Source organism: Phyllobates terribilis, unplaced genomic scaffold (assembly GCF_046119375.1).
Source record: "Phyllobates terribilis strain yellow unplaced genomic scaffold, ASM4611937v1 Scaffold_2__4_contigs__length_985480577, whole genome shotgun sequence".
Lineage (NCBI taxonomy): Eukaryota > Metazoa > Chordata > Amphibia > Anura > Dendrobatidae > Phyllobates > Phyllobates terribilis.
In genome coordinates this window covers 442,244,405-442,264,787 of record NW_027362762.1, presented here as the reverse complement: position 1 = coordinate 442,264,787, position 20,383 = coordinate 442,244,405, and the positions used below count along the sequence as shown (strand labels likewise).

At 40.6% G+C, this 20,383-nt stretch overlaps 1 protein-coding gene across 1 annotated transcript in view; it reads right to left on the bottom strand.

The window, feature by feature from the left end:
• Window positions 1-750: 750 nt before the first annotated feature.
• Window positions 751-20,383, bottom strand: part of GAS2L2 (growth arrest specific 2 like 2) — a 98,635-nt gene continuing 79,002 nt past the window's right edge. The window contains exons 6-7 of the mRNA XM_073665452.1: window positions 11,005-11,290; window positions 751-9,657 (exon numbers count right to left, since the gene is read on the bottom strand). Coding sequence (XP_073521553.1) covers window positions 7,536-9,657; window positions 11,005-11,290 — 2,408 coding nt within the window. The 3' untranslated portion in view covers window positions 751-7,535. The remainder of the gene's footprint in view (window positions 9,658-11,004; window positions 11,291-20,383) is intronic.

The window sequence follows — 20,383 nt, the reverse complement described above, 5'->3', positions numbered from 1 at the left end:
ACAATTGAGAGTTTGTGGTGAGACTTGAAGATTGCTGTTCACCAGAGAAAACCATCTAACTTAAAGGAGCTGGAGTAGTTTTGCCTTTAGGAATGGACAAAAATCCCAGTGGCAAGATGTGGAAAGGTCATAAAGACTTATCCAAAGTGACTTGCAGCTCTAATTGGTCCAAAAAGAAGCTCTACAAAAAGACTTTAGGGGGGTGAATAGTTATGCACAATGAAGTTTTCAGTTATTTTGTCCTAATTGTTGTTTGCTTCATAATAAAAAGAACAAGATGCTATATGCTGCCTTTGTCTACTTATGGACTAGTGTATCAAGTGTACTGTGTCAATCACTGCTCATGTAGGGGGCCCACTGTTGCAGAGGGGCCCACCGGGATATTTACCTGTTCCCTGTGGGTCAGTCCAAGCCTAGATGTAACCTGAAAACTCATCTCTTCAGAAAGCTTACAGCCTGCAATACCCCGCTGTCACCTCAATCTCACTGCAGCTGCTGCAACCCCCCAAGCTACTGTCTCCTTCCCCATTACCCTGTAGATTGTAAGCCCATGTGGATAGGACTCTTTGCCCCCCTGTACCAGTCCGTCTCTGTTAGTTTGTTAATTGTAGTTTATATATGTATATATGAATTTTGTATGTAAATCATTTTTACATATACAGCACTATGGAATTAATGGTGCTTTAAAAATAACAATAATAATATTTTATTTCTCAGAAAAAAGTCATGCACATATGTGATTTTACAGTTGATTTTATTTTGGTCTCGTAAAAAAAATTTGCTTGTGCTGAAACAAAATAGCAAGATCGTATTTTAGACAAAAAATCATATGTACGATACAGTCATGGTTATATTCAATAACAAACAGCATATGAATCATACTGAAATCACATAGAGTATAACAGGAAATATAAAGAAATAGACTGTCTTTCATGACACAAAGTCAGCAAATGTTTTTTTTTTCTTTGAAACTCATATTTTGTATAATAGATTAAAAGATGTAAATCAATCAAGCAGAATTAGTAAAAATACTGGACAAACATTTACCTTTAAGGCTATGATCACACGTTGCGTTTTTTGCTGCATTTTTTTAAGCAAATTAAAAGCTGCTTTTTACAGTACCAGTAAAAGCTATCCAATTTAGGAAACCTCATGCACATATTTGCTTTTATTAAACATGTACTGTACACCAGTGACACATGTAATCTGCACCAAAAAACGTAGCAAAAAAAAAGCGTCAAAAAGGCACCAAAACCAGTTTTTTGTAAGCAGCTGCTTTACTGCCTTGTGATCAGGTTTTGCCTGCAGAAAAAAAATGCAGCAAAAACACGTGTGAACAGTGGCGTACCGCCAATGACGGCAGGCCATGCCACTGCTGTGGGGCCTGTGAGCTGGGGGCTCTGCCTCCACCCTTTAGCACCCGCACTGCCCGCTTGTCCGCATAGAATGATGGGCGTGGAAGCGTCTGTTGACGCTCCCTCCTCCATCATCATTGCTCGCACTGACGGCCGGAGGGGAGGCCCAGTGCGAGCAATGATGATGGAGTAGGGAGCGTCAGCAGATGCTTCCACCCCCATCATTCTTTCTTGCCGTCTGAAGTCTCAGAGCAGAGAGTGTGATGACGTCATTACAGGGCGCCCGCTGCTAGGAGATGTCCGGCACTTCACACCACACGCTGAGGAGACTGGAGCATCGGGTGGAACCGGGATTGGTGAGTACCGTATTTATTTTTTTAAAATGGCTGGTGGCCATAATACAGTATGAGGGGTGCATTATATTGTATGGAGGACCCTGGGGGGAGTGTATTATAGTGTGTGGAGGATCATGGGGGTGCATTATACTGTATGGAAGACAATGGGAGTGCATAATACTGTAGGGAGGACCATAGGGGTGCATTCTATTGTGTGGAGGCTCATGGCGGGTGCATTATACTATATGGAGGACCATAGGGGTGCATTATACTGTATGGAGGACAATGGGGGTGCATTATACTGTATGGAAGACAATGGGGGTGCATAATACTGTAGGGAGGACCATGGGGGTGCATTCTATTGTGTGGAGGATAATGGGGGGTGCATTAAATTGTGTGGCGAACCATGGGGGTGTATTATACTGTATGAAGGACCATGGGTGTGCATTATACTGTATGGAGGATCATGGTGGGTGCATTATATTGTGTGGAGGACCATGGGGGTGCATTATACTGTATGGAGGACCATGGGGGTGCATAATACTGTATGGAGGACTATGGGGGTGCATTATATTGTGTGGAGGACCATGGGGGTGCATCATATTGTGTGGAGGATCATGGGGGACTCAATATATTGTGTGGTGAATCATAGGGGGTGCATCATAATGTAAGAGTGACCATGGGGGTGCGTTATATTGTATGTAGGACCATGGGGGGTGCATTATATTGTATGGAGGACCATGGGGAAAGCATTTTATTATATGGAGGACCATGAAGAGAACATTTTATTCTATGGAGGACCATGGAGAGTACATTATATTTTATGGAGGACCATGGAGAGTGCATTATATTTTATGGAGGACCATGGGGAGTGCACTATATTTTATGGTGGACCATGGTGAGTGCATTATACTCTATGGAGGACTATAGTTAGTGCATTATATTCTATGGAGGACCATGGGGAGTGCATTATACTGTACGAAGGATATGGAGGATTATGGGGGGCACATTATACTATATGGAACGCTATGTGGGGCCATTATAATATGTGGGGGTCCATTATACTGTATGCAAGCAATTATACAGTGTGAAAGTTTGTGTGGGTCCATCATACTGTGTGGGGACCATTATACTGTATGGAGGGCTAGTGCAGGCCATTATACTGTATGTAGGCCCATTATAGAGCATGGACAGTTGGGGGATCATACTGTGTTGTGGTCACCATACTTTGCCTTGGGAGTTGAGGTGGGGTACAGTAGGTTCATTATACTGTGCATGTGGAGGAATTCACCATGGAGGTATCATACTGTGTTTGGTGGGCACTTTTGTTTGCATAATACTTTATGGGGGCAATGAAATCTAGGACTTTAGCTTGAGGAGAATTACTATGTAAAGGCTGGAAAGTTGTGAGATCTGCTCTTCTGTTACCTTGACAATTATTATTATTTATTTATTTTTTGGGGGAGGATGTGGGGGGCCCAATTAGAACTTCTGCTATGGGGCACCATGGTTTCTATGTACGCCCCTGTTTGTGAACATAGCCTAAGTTTACATTTGTGGCTGGGTTGAGAATGATGACCATCCGCTTTTCTGTGTGCAAGATCTGTGCAACACTCCCCTCTACAGGCAAGCTGGATTGCTTGCAAACAAGTAAGACATTAGCCTGAAGGTTGTATAAAGATGTGGAGCAAGAAACAAATACCTGTGTCTACCAGTGGACCCTTCCAGAATTGTTACTTACGATATTATTAAAATATATAATGCCCTTAGTAACCATCCTGCAAGAGCCCACTAGTTTTTGTCTGGAAACTGGGAACTATTCAATGCTCAAATAATTTCAAATGAATTGTTGGTATGCACATATGCAGCACACCCCACATATGAGCACACCCCACATATGAGCACCCTACATACGAGCACACCCCACACCCCATATACGAGCACTCCCCATACGCAAGACACCCCACATACGAGCACAACCCACTTAAGAACACTCCCCATATACGAGTACTCCCCATACGCAGGACACCCCACATACAAGCACTCCCCATACGCAGGACACCCCATATACGAGCACACCCCATATGCAGCAGACCCCATATACAAGCACACCCCATACGCAGCACACCCCACATACGAGCACATCCCATACGCAGGGCACCCCACATATGAGCATGCCCCATACGCAGGATACACCATATATGAGCACACCCCATAAGCAAGACACCCCACATACGAGCACACCCCACTTAAGAGCACTCCCAATATACGAGTACTTCCCATACGAAGGACACCCCACATACGAGCACACCCCACATACGAGCACTCCCCATACGCAGGACACCCCACATACGAGCACACTCCATATACAAGCACACCCCATATACGAGCACTCCCCATACGCAAGACACCCCACATACGAGCACACCCCACTTAAGAACACTCCCCTTATACGAGTACTCCCCATACGCAGGACACCCCACATACGAGCACTCCCCATACGCAGGACACCCCACATACGAGCACACCCCATATGCAGCAGACCCCATATACAAGCACACCCCATACGCAGCACACCCCACATACGAGCACATCCCATACGCAGGGCACCCCACATATGAGCATGCCCCATACGCAGGATACACCATATATGAGCACACCCCATAAGCAAGACACCCCACATACGAGCACACCCCACTTAAGAGCACTCCCAATATACGAGTACTCCCCATACGAAGGACACCCCACATACGAGCACACCCCACATACGAGCACTCCCCATACGCAGGACACCCCACATACGAGCACACCCCATATACAAGCACACTCCACACCCCATATACGAGCACTCCCCATACGCAAGACACCCCACATACGAGCACACCCCACTTAAGAACACTCCCCATATACGAGTACTCCCCATACGCAGGACACCCCACATACGAGCACTCCCCATACGCAGGACACCCCACATACGAGCACACCCCATATGCAGCAGACCCCATATACAAGCACACCCCATACGCAGCACACCCCACATACGAGCACATCCCATACGCAGGGCACCCCACATATGAGCATGCCCCATACGCAGGATACACCATATATGAGCACACCCCATAAGCAAGACACCCCACATACGAGCACACCCCACTTAAGAGCACTCCCAATATACGAGTACTCCCCATACGAAGGACACCCCACATACGAGCACACCCCACATACGAGCACTCCCCATACGCAGGACACCCCACACACGAGCACACCCCATATACAAGCACACCCCATACGCAGCACATCCCACATACGAGCACATCCCATACGCAGAGCACCCCACAGATGAGCACGCCCCATACGCAGGATACCCCATATATGAGCATTCAACATACGCAGGACACCCCAAATACGAGCACACCCCATATGCAGTACACCCCACATATGAGCACACCCCATATGCAAAACACCCCATAAACGAGCACACCCCATACACAGCACACCACACATACGAACACACCCCATACACAGCACACCTCACATACGAGCATACCCCATATGCAGCACACCCCACATATGCAGCACCCCCCATACCCAGGACAACCCACATACCACCACACCCCACATACCAGCACACCCCACAAATGCAGCACACCTCATACCCAGGACAACTCACATACGAGCACACCCCATACGCAGCACACCCCACATACACAGCACACACCTACAAGGCAAAGAGATCCAATGTTGGTTTGTGAACAATCTAAGGGCTCCATTGTTAGTTAGTGATGACTCTAAGAGTTCATTCAGATGTTAGAATTTTCCCTGTATGAGAAAAATACTACCTGTGGCATCGTGCCACTGATAAGTGATATCGTAGCACAAATTATAGTTTTAGCATTTATACTTGCTCCTTTTCTTACACACTGAACAACTATTGTATTCTGTATTTGGTTAGACAGAGCAAATCAATATTTTCTACCAGCTGCCAAACAAGTAAATAGGTAGAGGGCTCAGTGAACCAAATACTCATAAATCCCTAAATCCTGCAACTACGAAAAAATATTCTGGACCACACTTACAACCCAACAATTGATTGTCAATTTTTCAATGCTATTAGGCTGCATCAGGGACATTAACTATAGTGTGTACAGGGATTTCAGTCACACCCGATCACTAGATTCTTTTGGGGTCCAAAGGTTCCTTTGGAGCATATAAGACCAATACTATTAAAAATCTGTGAGAGTTGAGTGCCCTTTTGGAGATTTTGCACTAGGCCCATGAGCCTCAAGTTACAGTACCTGACTGTGTTCACACATTGCAGCGGCAGTGCGTTTTTTTCTGTAATCGGGTTTTGTGCTGCAACTTAAAAAAAACAAAACAGGTGCAACATAAAAATGCACTGTTGCCACAATGTGTGTATGCAAGTCTAAGGCTATGTTCACAGGTTGCATTGCAGTGTTTTTTATGCAAATTAAAAGCTGTTTTTACAGTACCAGGAGAAATCTCATGCATACACTTGTTTTTTTTCCTGACTGAATTGGAAAACTATAGTGTTTTTGAAATCTGCAGCATGTCAATTCTTTCAGCATTTTTATTAAGTTTTTTCACCCATAGAAAGTAATGAGAAAGTGCAAAAACGCTTAGTTGAATTTATTTTTTGTTTTTGCAACATTTTTTGTTGAATGAAACTAACTTTATTAAACATGTAGACAAATCACAAGTAATCTGCGGCAAAAAATGGCATGTAAATGCTGAAAAACAGGCATTTTGAACGCGCATTTTTTTACTGCCAAGAGAGCATGATTTGGCTGCTGAAAAAAAAAACGCTGCAAAAATGCTTTGTGTGAACATAGGCTAAAGGGATGCATATGAGGGTCAATTAACTGACCAGTTATTCATGCAATAATTAATGCATAATTTTGCTGTAACAAAAAAGGATGTAGTTTCCTCCAAAATATCATGATCCCACAAACATAAGGTGCAACGGAAAGAAGAGAAATAGAATATGGGCATTAATCTGATTTTCTTTTGAAATAAAAAACAAGTGTAATTTACAAAAAAATAATATTTCTATTCTGACCTGTTTATAATGCATTAATTAAAAAGGTGTGGGCTAGATTTATTCATTATGAGCACTTTTATAGGTTCACCTTTGATTGAAATAGATAATTAACTTTGAGAAATCTTTGAATTATACAATTTTACATGTATTGAGACATGACAGAAGAAAACAAAAATATCCACATTATGAACGAAGAAGAACGTAGAAGAGTCAGACGACCGTATAAGTCGGAAGGGGATCGCAACGAAATGCTCTGACTAGCCGGTGGCTCTCCCGACCCGGGCACGACAGCATGCAATTACCACGTTTGGGTCGAGAGAGCCGATGGCCAGTCCGAGCATTGTGTTGCTATCCGCTTCCGAGTTGTACGACCGTCTGACTCTTCCCTTAATAGTTTTATCAATGCCGTAATACTGCAAACTATTATAATGATATAAAATTAAAGTATCACCATTTTTTTGGTGACATAATCTGCACATTATTTGCAAAGATGAACGCTCCAGACAAACTAAAACACTCTTTCAAGTCCTTTGAAGACCCTGCACTACTTACTACAGACTGGATCAGTTTTCTCTGGAGTGTTCCTTATATCCCTTATACAATAAATAGATTACTATGAACATGAACATAAGTGAAAAAAATAAATATATTTGTTTTTATTCTGCACTTCACCCTCCTGTCGATCTTCCCCAATATCTGTATTCTTAATATAGATAACCCAAGCTGAGTTTCATTATTTGGCAATTGAACAAATTTGCACTCATTAGAAATTTGACTTCAAATTACTTAAACCCATGTCTCCTCTTCTTCATCATGGTCATCATCATCTTCTTTTCCTCCATCTTCCTCTTGTGGTTCTTTTTTTTCAGATCTTATGTTATCGGTATCACTCTGTTCTTTGCTCTGAAGATTAGAAGCTTCCAGGGACAAGGAATGTTCTGAGGACCATGTTCCTTCATCAGTATCCAAGTCTCCTGTACTAATAGCTGTACTCTGTGATTCATTCCGACTTCGGATGCCAGAAGATTGTATAGCATATTTTTTTGAGTTTTTTCTTTTGCTTTGTCCTTGTCGATACGAGACTGGAGTTGGAATTTTGGATGGCTTCTTTTCTGGTCTATTATCTTTTCGGGGGCGTATTTTTGGCTTTAGTTTTAGTTTATAAATTGATGGCACTCTTTCTGGTTTTTTCAAACCTTTTTTTGGCTTGGATGATTGTGGTAACTTGGATTGTTCGTGAGCATCATCTTTATTAGAATTTGGAACTGATGAATCTTGGTTGTCCTCTGAAGTCTGTAAAGTTTTCTTTTTGGCTTCCATTGCCTGCTGTCTCAGTCTTTGAGACGGAAGCTGTTTCGCTTTGTTACTATTGCTTATAGCTGAACATATTTTCTTTTTTTGAATTGTCTGTATTTCTGGCTTTATTTCACCCTTTTCTTGTGATTCTGGTGGCCGTAGAAGTAGATCCTTTTTTGTATCTACTATTGCTCCAACTTTTGGAGAAATTCTTGAAATCCAGTTTTCCATATCCACTCTATTGAGTTTTACAGGACCCTTTGTCAGTTCTGTGATAACATCATCATAGTTTCCTCCTCCCGATGGCCATTTCATGTTTATATATACACCACTCCTGGGTATTGCTACTTCTCCATCAGGTGTCTTTAGTGCATTCCGAACTGAAGACAAAGCAGGTACTGATGTCCTTTTCATGTCAAAGTCATGAACAGCGACATCACTTGCAATGCTAGCTGTAAAGTCACTACGTCTGTTTTCATGGTTGCTATTTTCATCTGAATCTCCCTCCAGAACTTTAATATTTGATAGTATTTCATCTTCAAGACTTTGATACAACTCTTTTTCTTGATCTGGACCAATTGGCAATGGTTCATATGTAGAACCAGTATCCAAATTATCTGACAAAATTGAGGCTTCCAAAGAACTGGCTTGCTTGTACTGTGTTTTTGTAGAAAAATGATTCTCCTTTACGGGTGTACCATTTCTGTTAAGCTGGATTGTTGGAGTATTTCTACCGTTTCTTAGATTTCTTACTTGTTCAATATGACCAGTAACACTTTTTGTTGTTGAGAGTTTATTGTGATGAGTGTTGAGATTATTTCCTAAAGATCTGCTTCTATCTCTATACTCCGATTCACCTTGGTAAGCCCTACTAGGAGTAGATGGCCTATTAAAAGTTGACATTGGTCTAATACCATTAAATTCTTGTTTTATTGGCTGGATAAATTGTTTAGTTGGAGAAGAAGACCGGATGTTCAGCTGTTTAGTTGGAGATGAAGGTTGCATACTAAGTTGTCTAGTTGGAGATGAAGTACGTGTGCTAAGCTGTTTAGCTGGTGAAGGAGAACGTGCGCCAAGCTGTTTTGATGGAGATGAAGAACGTGTGCTAAGTTGTGTAGTTGGAAGTGAAGGATGAGTGCTATACTGTTTAATTGGGGAACTTGAGCGCATTGTGTCAAAAGTGTTATTAGACTCATATTCAGACATTTTACTTTCCTGATTGTAAAGCAAATACTTGGAGGGGCTAGGTGGTCGTAAAAATCGAGCAGGAGTTTTAGGCCTTGATTCGTGTTGAACGTTCTCTTGTTCTGTTAGGGTTTGTGCTTTCACATATGCATTGTATATGGGAGTTTGGTGTATATCTTTAATCATTGATGCTTTAATACCAGGTGCAGGACTCTTTCCAAATTCATGTCTTCCTCTGTGATTCTCAATAACAACATCTGAAGAATGCGAGTTGTCCTCTTCACTTCCAGTTAACTGAGATGCTGTAGAGGATGTTGAGAAATTATACTTATCATGGTTAGATTGTGAGAAATGGGACTGCTGGCTGGTTTGAGAATCCTCCAAAAACAGTTGTCGCCTAGATGGGGTAGCTGGTCGTTCATGACCTCTGTCAACAGTAAATAAAAGAAATTACATTCTTAGGATGATTAATTGATAAATGCAGTGATGCACAAAGTTCAGTTGGACATTATGTACAAATTATCAAGATAAATAGAGAAATGACACAAACATCTCAACAACAACAAAAAAATCACACCTTTGGAAATAACATAGATGAGAACCATGTACAATCTATGATGTACTGAAATTTATTCATACAAAACATCACCTACTAATGCAATTAAATTGGAAAAACGCATAAAAAATGCATGCAAAAAACGCCTCAAACGCTTGTATATTAGATTTGTGCACATACCTGTGTACATATCCTAAGTCTATATTCAGTTAAAATACTGGTTCAAAATGCCTGCTTTTCAGCATTTTTGACGCATTTTTTGCCTTGCTTTTTGGATGAGAGTTACATGTGTGCTTTATCTATAGTAAATGTTTAATAAAGTTAATTTTATTCACTGAAAAATAACACTGAGGTTTCTTTGCAGCATTTTTTCACTTCCTCTTTGCTTTTTATGGATGAAAAAATGCTGAATGAATTGATATGCAGCAGATTCCAAACAAGCTGCAGTTTTCCAATTCAGTCAGGTAAAAAAAACAAGCATGGGCATGAGATTTCTGAAATCTCATAGCTTTTTCTAGTACTGTAAAAAGCAGCTTTTAATTTTCATGAATAAAAACGCTGGGAAAAAAATGCAGCAAAATCGCAATGTGTAAACATAGCCTAAGGTTAGTTTCACACATCCATATTTTGAGGTCCGTACTCTGACCGTCATGCACAGACTGGCTGCAGGTCTTCAGCCAGTAGGATGCTGAGTTTGGGTCAGGAGACCCACAGCCAATACATGGATCATGGTCTTAAATCATACCTTTGCAACTTGAAGGTATGAAACTCGCCTAACTCCAGAAAAAAACGTACTAGAAGACAGTGCTAAATCAGCGCTGTGGCTCTTTCCCTTTCAGGACTGATGGGGGGACTCAGAGGTCTATTCCCCACTGATCCTAAAATGATGACATATCCTAGTAATAGCTTACTAATTTATAAGATTGAGATAACTTATTAATTTACAATGATCCTTTGAGTGTTAGGTATAGACCGGGTTCATAGAGTTTGCTATGGATTTGTCCATATGATGCTAAACAATCATCAGCAGACCTATATCGTTACATTTTTTTTAAAAATGTTTTATTCCGCTCTGCAACCACTAATATATCCTGTATCCAGTTCAACATGAAGATCCTCTTTAAATGGATGAGTCCAAAAGTTTTCCAACCAAAATATCTATTCTCTAACTGGTTCAAAACCTAGCATGTAATAACATTCAAGCAATAGGTCACCTACCTGAAAGCAAAGCTTCTTTTGAGATCAGACTGCCCATGAGGGGCTCTGTATACCACATTTCTGTCTGTACTTTCAGGGGAGTTGGATGATAAGGAATAAGTTCTACTACTGTTAGATGTGTATGTCTTCCAATCAACCGGGGGCAGTGGACTTTGAGATCTGCTTACTATCAATGTTGTTTGAGTTTTATTGGGATTATCTGATCGAGGTGTTAAACGGGCTTTTATCTCATGAGTTGGGTTTACCGGCTTCTGCTGATTTCCGGATTTTGAAGCTTGCTTGTGAGCTGTAGGAAGAAATGTTGCAAAAGAAGATATGCAAGATAAATATGCAATGAAATATCTGTAACATAAATACACTGTGTGCAGAATTATTAGGCAAGTTGTATTTTAGAGGATTATTTTTATTATTGATCAACAACTATGTTCTCAATCAACCCAAAAGACTCATAAATATCCAAGCTTAATATTTTTGGAAGTTGGATTGGGTTTTTTTTAGATTTGGCTATCTTAGGAGGATATCTGTTTGTGCAGGTAACTATTACTGAGCAGAATTATTAGGCAACTTAATAAAAACCAAATATAATCCCATCTCACTTGTTTATTTTCACCAGGTAAACCAATATCAGTGCACAAAATTTAGAAATTAACATTTCTGACATGCAAAAACAAAAACAAAAAAAAATTAGTGATCAATATAGCCATCTTTCTTTATTATGACACTCAGCAGCCTTCCATCCATAGATTCTGTCAGTTGCTTGATCTGTTTTCAATCAACATTGCGTGCAGCAGCCACCACAGCCTCCCAGACACTGTTTCGAGAGGTGTGCTGTTTTCTCTCCCTGTAGATCTCACATTTTATGATGGACTACAGGTTCTCTATGGGGTTCAGATCAGGTGAACAAGGGGGCCATGTCATTATTTTTTCTTCTTTTAGACCTTTACTGGCCAGCCACGCTGTGGAGTAGTTGGATGCATGTTATGGAGCATAGTCCTGCATGAAAATCATGTTTTTCTTGAACGATACCGACTTCTTCCTGTACCACTGCTTGAAGAAGTTGTCTTCCAGAAACTGGCAGTAGGTCTGGGAGTTGAGCTTCACTCCATCCTCAACCCGAAAAGGTCCCACAAGTTCATCTTTGATGATACCAGCCCATACCAGTACCCCACCTCCACCTTGCTGGCGTCTGAGTCGGAGTGGAGCTCTCAGCTCTTTACTGATCCAGCCTCTGGCCCATCCATCTGGCCCATCAAGAGTCACTCTCATTTCATCAGTCCATAAAACCTTTGAAAAATCAGTCTTAAGATATTTCTTGGCCCATTCTTGCCGTTTTATCTTATGTTTCTTGTTCAAAGGTGGTCTTTTTTCAGCCTTCCTTACCTTGGCCATGTCCCTGAGTATCGGACACCTTGTGCTTTTTGATACTCCAGTAACGTTGCAGCTCTGAAATATGGCAAAACTGGTGGCGAATGGCATCTTGGCAGCTTCACGCTTGATTTTCCTCAATTCATGGGCAGTTATTTTGCGCCTTTTTTGGCCCACACGCTTCTTGCGACCCTGTTGGCTATTTGCCATGAAACGCTTGATTGTTTGGTGATCATGCTTCAAAAGTTTGGAAATTTCAAGACTGCTGCATCCCTCTGCAAAACATCTCACAATTTTGGACTTTTCAGAGCCCGTCAAATCTCTCTTCTGACCCATTTTGCTAAAGGAAAGGAAGTTGCCTAATAATTAAGCACACCTTATATAGGGTGTTGATGTCATTAGTCAACACCCCTCCTCATTACAGAGATGCACATCACCAGATTTACTTAATTGGTAGTTGGCTCTCAAGCCTATGCAGCTTGGAGTAGGACAACATGTATAAAAAGTATCATGTGATCAAAATACTCATTTGCCTAATAATTCTGCACACAGTGTATTGTTGACCATGTAGAATATATATTTTGGTTTCACATTGGCATTACACTTTTACTAAAATATTAATAACAAATATGGTCAGTCACATTATTCGAGATGAAACCTACCTTCTATGCCTGCATTCCACTGACAACTCTTCCTTCATAAATGCTGGTTATTCGGCTGCCCATATGAGTTTATCATCTCAACTGACCTAACAGGTAGGATATTGGCACTGGCATAAGTACAAAATTGGATCCACCCAATATCAAACGGCTGTTGGATCACAGACACATATGCACTTCCCTTGCCAATTTCACAGACACAAAATGAGATTCTGTATCAACCCCTTCACCCCCGGCCATTTTCCGTTTTTGCACTTTCGTTTTTTGCTCCCCTTTTTCCCAGAGCCATAACTTTTTCATTTTTTGCTCAATATGGCCATGTAAGGGCTTATTTGTTGTGAGACGAGTTGTACTTTTGAATGACACCATTGGTTTTACCATATCGTGTACTGGAAAACGGGAAAAAAATTCCAAGTGAAGTAAAATTGCAAAAAAAAGTGCAATTCCACAGTTATTTATTTTGTTTTATATACCATGTTCACTAAATGCTAAAACTGACCTGACATTATGATTCTCCAGGTCATTACGAGCTTGTAGATACCAAACATGTATAGGTTCTTTTTTATTAAGTGGTGAAAAAAATCCAAAGTTTGTTAAAAAAAAAAGTCACCATTTTCTGAGACCGGTAGCTTCTCCATTTTTCGGGATCTGGGGCCGGGTGATGGCTTATTTTTTGCGTGTCGAGCTGACGTTTTTATTGATAAGATTTGGGGGTAGATATGCTGTTTTGATAGTCCATTATTGCATTTTATTGCAATGTTGCGGCGACCAAAAAAACGTAATTCTGGCGTTTTGTTTTTTTTCTCGTTACGCCGTTTACCAATTGGATTAATTCTCTTTATATATTGCTAGATTTTGATTTTGAATGGAGCGAAGGGAGGTGATTTAAACTTTTTTATTTTTTAAAAAAGATTTTTTTTTACTTTTTACCTACTTCAATAGTCTCCGTGGGAGACTAGAAGCAGCGATCATCTGAGTGCCTGTGTGTAGTAGAATTGCTCACTTTATATGAGCGTCGATCGCAGGGCGGCGCTCACAGCATCCTGGCAATAACAATCGCAGGGGTCTCGTGCAAACCCTGGGTTGTCATGCCAACCCATCGGCAACAAGCGGTCATGTGAGACGGGTACCGATGGGCGGGACTAGTGACGTCCTTCCGCTGTGGCCATGTTAAATGCCGCTGTCAGAGATTGACAGCAGAAATTAACATATTAACATCCGCGGGTGATCGTGATTCCACCTGCGCCTGTTAGGGGCACATGACAGCTGATCATATCCCCAGAAAGATGCGGGCTCATCGCCGGAGCCCGCGCCAAAAGGAGAGACACGCCATGTCGTTAAGGGGTTAAAGAAAAACTCTCATGTTGTCTGATCTGTAGACATCATTGTATAGAGAGGGAGAAGTTGAAAAAAATGATATATAGGTTTTGTTGGAAAAGACTCCTGTAACCTATATTTTATTCAGTGAAATCCCAGGTGTGTGTATGCATATGAGTCCAGTGGGCGGTACTACTAGTGATTGTGCATGCAGAGATAGCTGTCAATCGCCGAATAGAACCCTCCACTGGACTTAAGGTTTACTGAAACTGTTCTCACAAACTGTATACTAATCTGATCATCTCCACCTGCTCTATAACAACCTGCCTACAGATCAGATACTGTTTTCAACATGGCAGGTTCCCTTTTAGAAAAAAAAAACTCCAAAGAGTTTTATATCAAAATAGTGAGAGTTGTCATATTGTGATTGATATTGTTATTATTTTATTGATGTCTCAGATATTACAACCAGAAGCAAGATATGTTTTGCTTTAACCCTAACACATCTCTTACACAATTTGCTGCGGAGTAATTCATTCCTTTAATTACTGTCTAGATTACACCATGTGCCATACGTTCCCATGCTGTATGAATGGTACAGTGTGAATCCTGGCATTCGGCAGAAGGTTTGCATGCTAAATAAACCTGAGCGGTGAACAGACAGTTAATGTCTCACAAGAGGCCAAGAATAGAATGCTGCAGAGTCGCAGACATAATGTCACAAGTATCAGGGACAAGTGACATTACAGTAAAGAGGTAATAGACCGTGCTAAGACTTGATTGTCTCCCATACCTTCTCTAGCAGAATAGAGATGGCTGCTGGCAGCGTTCCAGTAAGGAATGAGTGACAGTAGTAGTGTGCACATGAAAAGAGGCATTTCAGGTGACTGATGCTAGAGATCGGTTAGATGGGCTCAATGAAGCGACCTGTCATACTGTCATAACCACCGCACAATAATGACCTAGCTTAAGTAATTGATTTTCAAAGACTCTGACAGGTAATTGCTGGGTTTGTATATAAGAAATGCATTTTTTATTTTTATTTTTTTTTACAAAAAACAAAGTATTTCTTACATATGAAAAGTGTCTTCTTGGAGTTGTTTTCTCATTTAGAATAGTGCAATTATTTTGACAACCTATACAGATAGAAAACTAACATGATACTTTATTATAGCAAGGATATAGCGGCTGTCAAGTATTGCTATAATAAATCATACCATCCATTTGAATTCCAATAAGTGGGTCTCTATTTTATGTGGGTCTCAATGTTATCTAGTTGGGCTTTCTATGTAGATGTAAGCCACACTATGGGAGGAGTTAATGTTGAATTCAAAGTATGAAGACCCTGATACACACAAGATAAAAGTTGTGCAAGCCCACCGATTTCAGCAAGATTGGATGACCATATAATGTGGTTCTCCCCTATCTCCCCAACATACGATCATGATTTTGGGTGCCATAAGGATGTGGAAGATGAAATTCAAATTCTCCTCTGCTGATTGAAAACACACATACAGTTGAAACCAGAAGTTTACATACACTATATAAAAAGACACATGCATGTTTTTCTCAATATCTGACATGAAATCAGAATAAACCTTTCCTGTTTTAGGTCAATTAGGATTACCATAATTTTTAATATTTGCCAAATGCCAGAATAATGAGAGAGAGAGAATGTTTTAAAGCATTTTTTATTACTTACTGCACAGTCAAATTTTTACTTACACTAAGATTACTATGCCTTTAAACAATTCTGGACTGCCCATATGATGATGTCATGTGTTTGGAAGCTTCTTCGTTTTTTGGCAATTAGAGACAAACCTGTGGATGTATTTTAATGCACACCTGAAACACACTGCTTCTTTGTGTAGCATCAGGGGAAAGTCTAAGAGAATTGTGGACTTGCACAAATCTGCCTCCTCCTTGGGTGCAATTTCAAGATACCTGAAGGTGCCTCGTTCATCTGTACAAACAATGATACACAAGTACAAACAAGATGGGAATGTCCAGCCATCATGCCGCTCAGGAAGGAGATGGGTTCTGTGTCCCAGAGATAAACGTGCTTTGGACTCACATGGGCATATCAACCCAAGGACAAAAGCAAAAGACCTTGCGAAGATGATGGCGGAAGCTGATAAGATTGTGTCAATAACCACAGTGAAACGAGTACTGTATCAACATGGACTGAAAGGCCACTCTGCCAGGAAGAAGCCATTACTCCAAAAGAAACATAAAAAATTCAGATTAATGTTTGCAAATGCACACAGGAACAAAGACCTTAATTTTTGGAGACATGTCCTGTGGTCTGATAAAACTAAAATTTAACTTTTTGGGCATAATGACCATTGTTACATTTGGAGGAAAAAGGGAGAAGCTTGGAAGCCTAAGAACACGATCCCAACTGTGAAACACGGGGGTGGCAGCATCATGTTGTGGGGTTGTTTTGCTGCAGGAGGGACTAGTGTACTTCACAAAATAGATGGCATCATGAGAAAAGAAGATTATGTGGCCATACTGAAGCAACATCTCAAGACATCAGCCAGGAAGTTAAAGCTTGGGCGGAAATGGGTCTTCCAAATGGACAATGACCTGAAGCATACTGCCAAAATGGTAACAAAGTGGCTTAAGGATAACAAAGTCATTGTTTTGGAGTGGCCATCACAAAGCCCTGATCTCAATCCTATTGAAAATGTATGGGCAAAGCTGAAAAGGCAGGTGTAAGCAAGGTGACCTACAAACCTGGATCAGTTACACCAGTTTTGTCAGGAGGAATGGGCTCAAATTCCTAACAACTATTGTGAGGAGCTTGTGGAAGGATATCCCAAACGTTTGACCCAAGTCATTCAGTTTAAGGGCAATGGTACCAAATACTAATGAAATGTATGTAAACTTTTGACTTTGCAGTAAGTAATAACAATGCCTTTAAACATTCTCTCTGTCTCTCATTATTCTGGCATTTGGCAAATATTAAAAATTATGGTAATCCTAATTGACCTAAAACGGGAAAAGTTTATTCTGATTTGATGTCAGATATTGAGAAAAACAAGCATACAGTGCTGGCCAAAAGGCCAAAAGTATTGGCACCCCTGCAATTCTGTCAGATAATACTCAGTTTCCTCCTGAAAATTATTGCAATCACAAATTTTTTGGTATTATTCTCTTCATTTAATTTGTCTTCAATGAAAAAAACACAAAAAGAATTGTCCTAAAGCCAAACTGGATATAATTCCACACCAAACCTAAAAAAAGGGGGTGGACAAAAGTATTGGCACCCTTTGAAAAATCATGTGATGCTTCTCTAATTTGTGTAATTAACAGCACCTGTAACTTACCTGTGGCACCTAACAGGTGTTGGCAATAACTAAATCACACTTGCAGCCAGTTAACATGGATTAAAGTTGACTCAACCTCTGTCCTGTGTCCTTGTGTGTACCACATTGAGCATGGAGAAAAGAAAGAAGACCAAAGAACTGTCTGAGGACTTGAGAAACCAAATTGTGAGGAAGCATGAGCAATCTCAAGGCTACAAGTCCATCTTCAAAGACCTGAATGTTCCTGTGTCTTCCGTGCGCAGTGTCATCAAGAAGTTTAAAGCCCATGGCACTGTGGCTAACCTCCCAAGATGTGGACGGAAAAGAAAAATTGACGAGAGATTTCAACACAAGATTGTGTGGATGGTGGATAAAGAACCTCGACTAACATCCAAACAAGTTCAAGCTGCCCTGCAGTCTGAGGGTACAACAGTGTCAACCCGTACTATCCGTCGATGTCTGAATGAAAAGGGACTATATGGTAGGACACCCAGGAAGACCCCACTTCTTACCCCGAGGCATAAAAAAGCCAGGCTGGAGTTTGCCAAAACTTACCTGAGAAAGCCTAAAACGTTTTGGAAGAATGTTCTCTGGTCAGATGAGACAAAAGTAGAGCTTTTTGGGAAAAGCATCAACATAGAGTGTACAGGAAAAAAAAGAGGCATTCAAAGAAAAGAACACGGTCCCTACAGTCAAACATGGCGGAGGTTCAATGATGTTTTGGGGTTGCTTTGCTGCCTCTGGCACTGGACTGCTTGACCGTGTGCATGGCATTATGAAGTCTGAAGACTACCAACAAATTTTGCAGCATAATGTAGGGCCCAGTGTGAGAAAGCTGGGTCTCCCTCAGAGGTCATGGGTCTTCCAGCAGGACAATGACCCAAAACACGCTTCCAAAAGCACTATAAAATGGTTTGAGAGAAAGCACTGGAGACTTCTGAGGTGGCCAGCAATGAGTCCAGACTGGATTCCCATAGAACACCTGTGGAGAGATCTCAAAATGGCAGTTTGGAGAAGGCACCCTTCAAATATCAGGGACCTGGAGCAGTTTGCCAAAGAAGAATGGTCTACAATTCCAGCAGAGCATTGTAAGAAACTCATTGATGGTTACCGGAAGCGGTTGTTCGCAGTTATTTTGGCTAAAGGTTGTGCAACCAAGTATTAGGCTGAGGGTGCCAATACTTTTGTCTGGCCCTTTTTTTGAGATTTGTGTGAAATGATCAATGATTTGATTTTTGCTTCATTCTCTTTTGTGTTTTTTCCTTGCAAGCAAATTAAATGAAGAGAATAATACCAAAGAATTTGTGATTGCAATCATTTTCGGGAAGAAACTGAGTATTATCTGACAGAATTGCAGGGGTGCCAATACTTTTGGCCACCACTGTATGTGTCTTTTTATATAGTGTATGTAAACTTCTGGTTTCAATTGTATACTCTGCCTAGTCAGGGAGGAGATAGATGCTGGGAAATGAAGTTGTTTCTGCTCTCCAATAGTCAGGGAGGAGGGATCATATGTGTGGATAGTTTAATGATAGTGCGTAGGATCCCATGCTCCCGCTAGTGCTCATTGAAGGCAGACAGTGAAAGAGTTATGTTTTTAATTTGTGTCTCAGAAAAATATTTGGATGTTTGTTTAAAAAAACAAACAAAACAAAGCTTCAATCTCAGTAAAGAATTTAAGATGGAATGACATGGTTGAGATGTGCTCTAGTCCCTTCAAGTCTACAACCTGTATATTAATGTTAGTAGTTTAATTGCTGACTACTGTTAATTGAACATTGCTATTCTCCAGACCGGGTTGTCATAATGAAAACCTAATTCTACTAATATGTAAATTACTTAAACATTGAAACAACAGTTACTCTTTATTTTATAAATCTATAGTGTGCATGAAAATAAGCAACCCTGTTATATATTTCATAATATCAATTTGTTTCTTTGTATTCCTGGATTGAGCTTTCACTCTCAATTCATGGATAAAATCTGTATTCAGTCAAAGCAGATTTTCCCATTACTGAAATAGGAGATGACAATTGGTTCCTTTAAAAATCTCTGGAGTGAGAAGGGGAGGAGCTAGAGGCAGATACAAACATTATGCTGCATGTTCTCCTGAAACGACACTTACAGTTCTCCACAGAACTTTATGAGCACCAACTGTCATCCCAGTAACAGGAAAATCTGTATTCATTGAAAACCTGTGAACTGACTATTTTGAGCATGAATCATCAGTTCAGGAAGAGAAAAAAAGCAGATTTCTCTGATAAAATATATTATGTTTCTTATTTTCACATGTAATATTGATTAATGAAATACAAATTAAAATGACACTCTTCAAATTTTAGTGCCTTTGTTCATAAAAAGCATAAATATCACCAGAAGGAAATACTTTTTCCCCCTTTTTATAAAATGTAAAGTCATAAAATGAAAGAAATAACAGCAAAACATCAAAGCTACACAACTTTCAGTGCAAGCGCACAAATTTCACGCATCCTTCCTTTGTTGCCATTGTCCCATTGCACAATATTATGCAGAATGAAGGTTTCTTTAACCCACAAAAAAATAAATTGTATCCACCACTTGTAATTGTGCTGGACTGCGGGGGTGGACACGGACAGTGGAAGGCCCCTGTAGAACAGCAGTATATGCAGTTGTTGTAGAGTTTAGTGAGGGAGAGCACCACTCAAAAATATACAGTCTTTTACTGAACATCAACTTGATAACATCAAC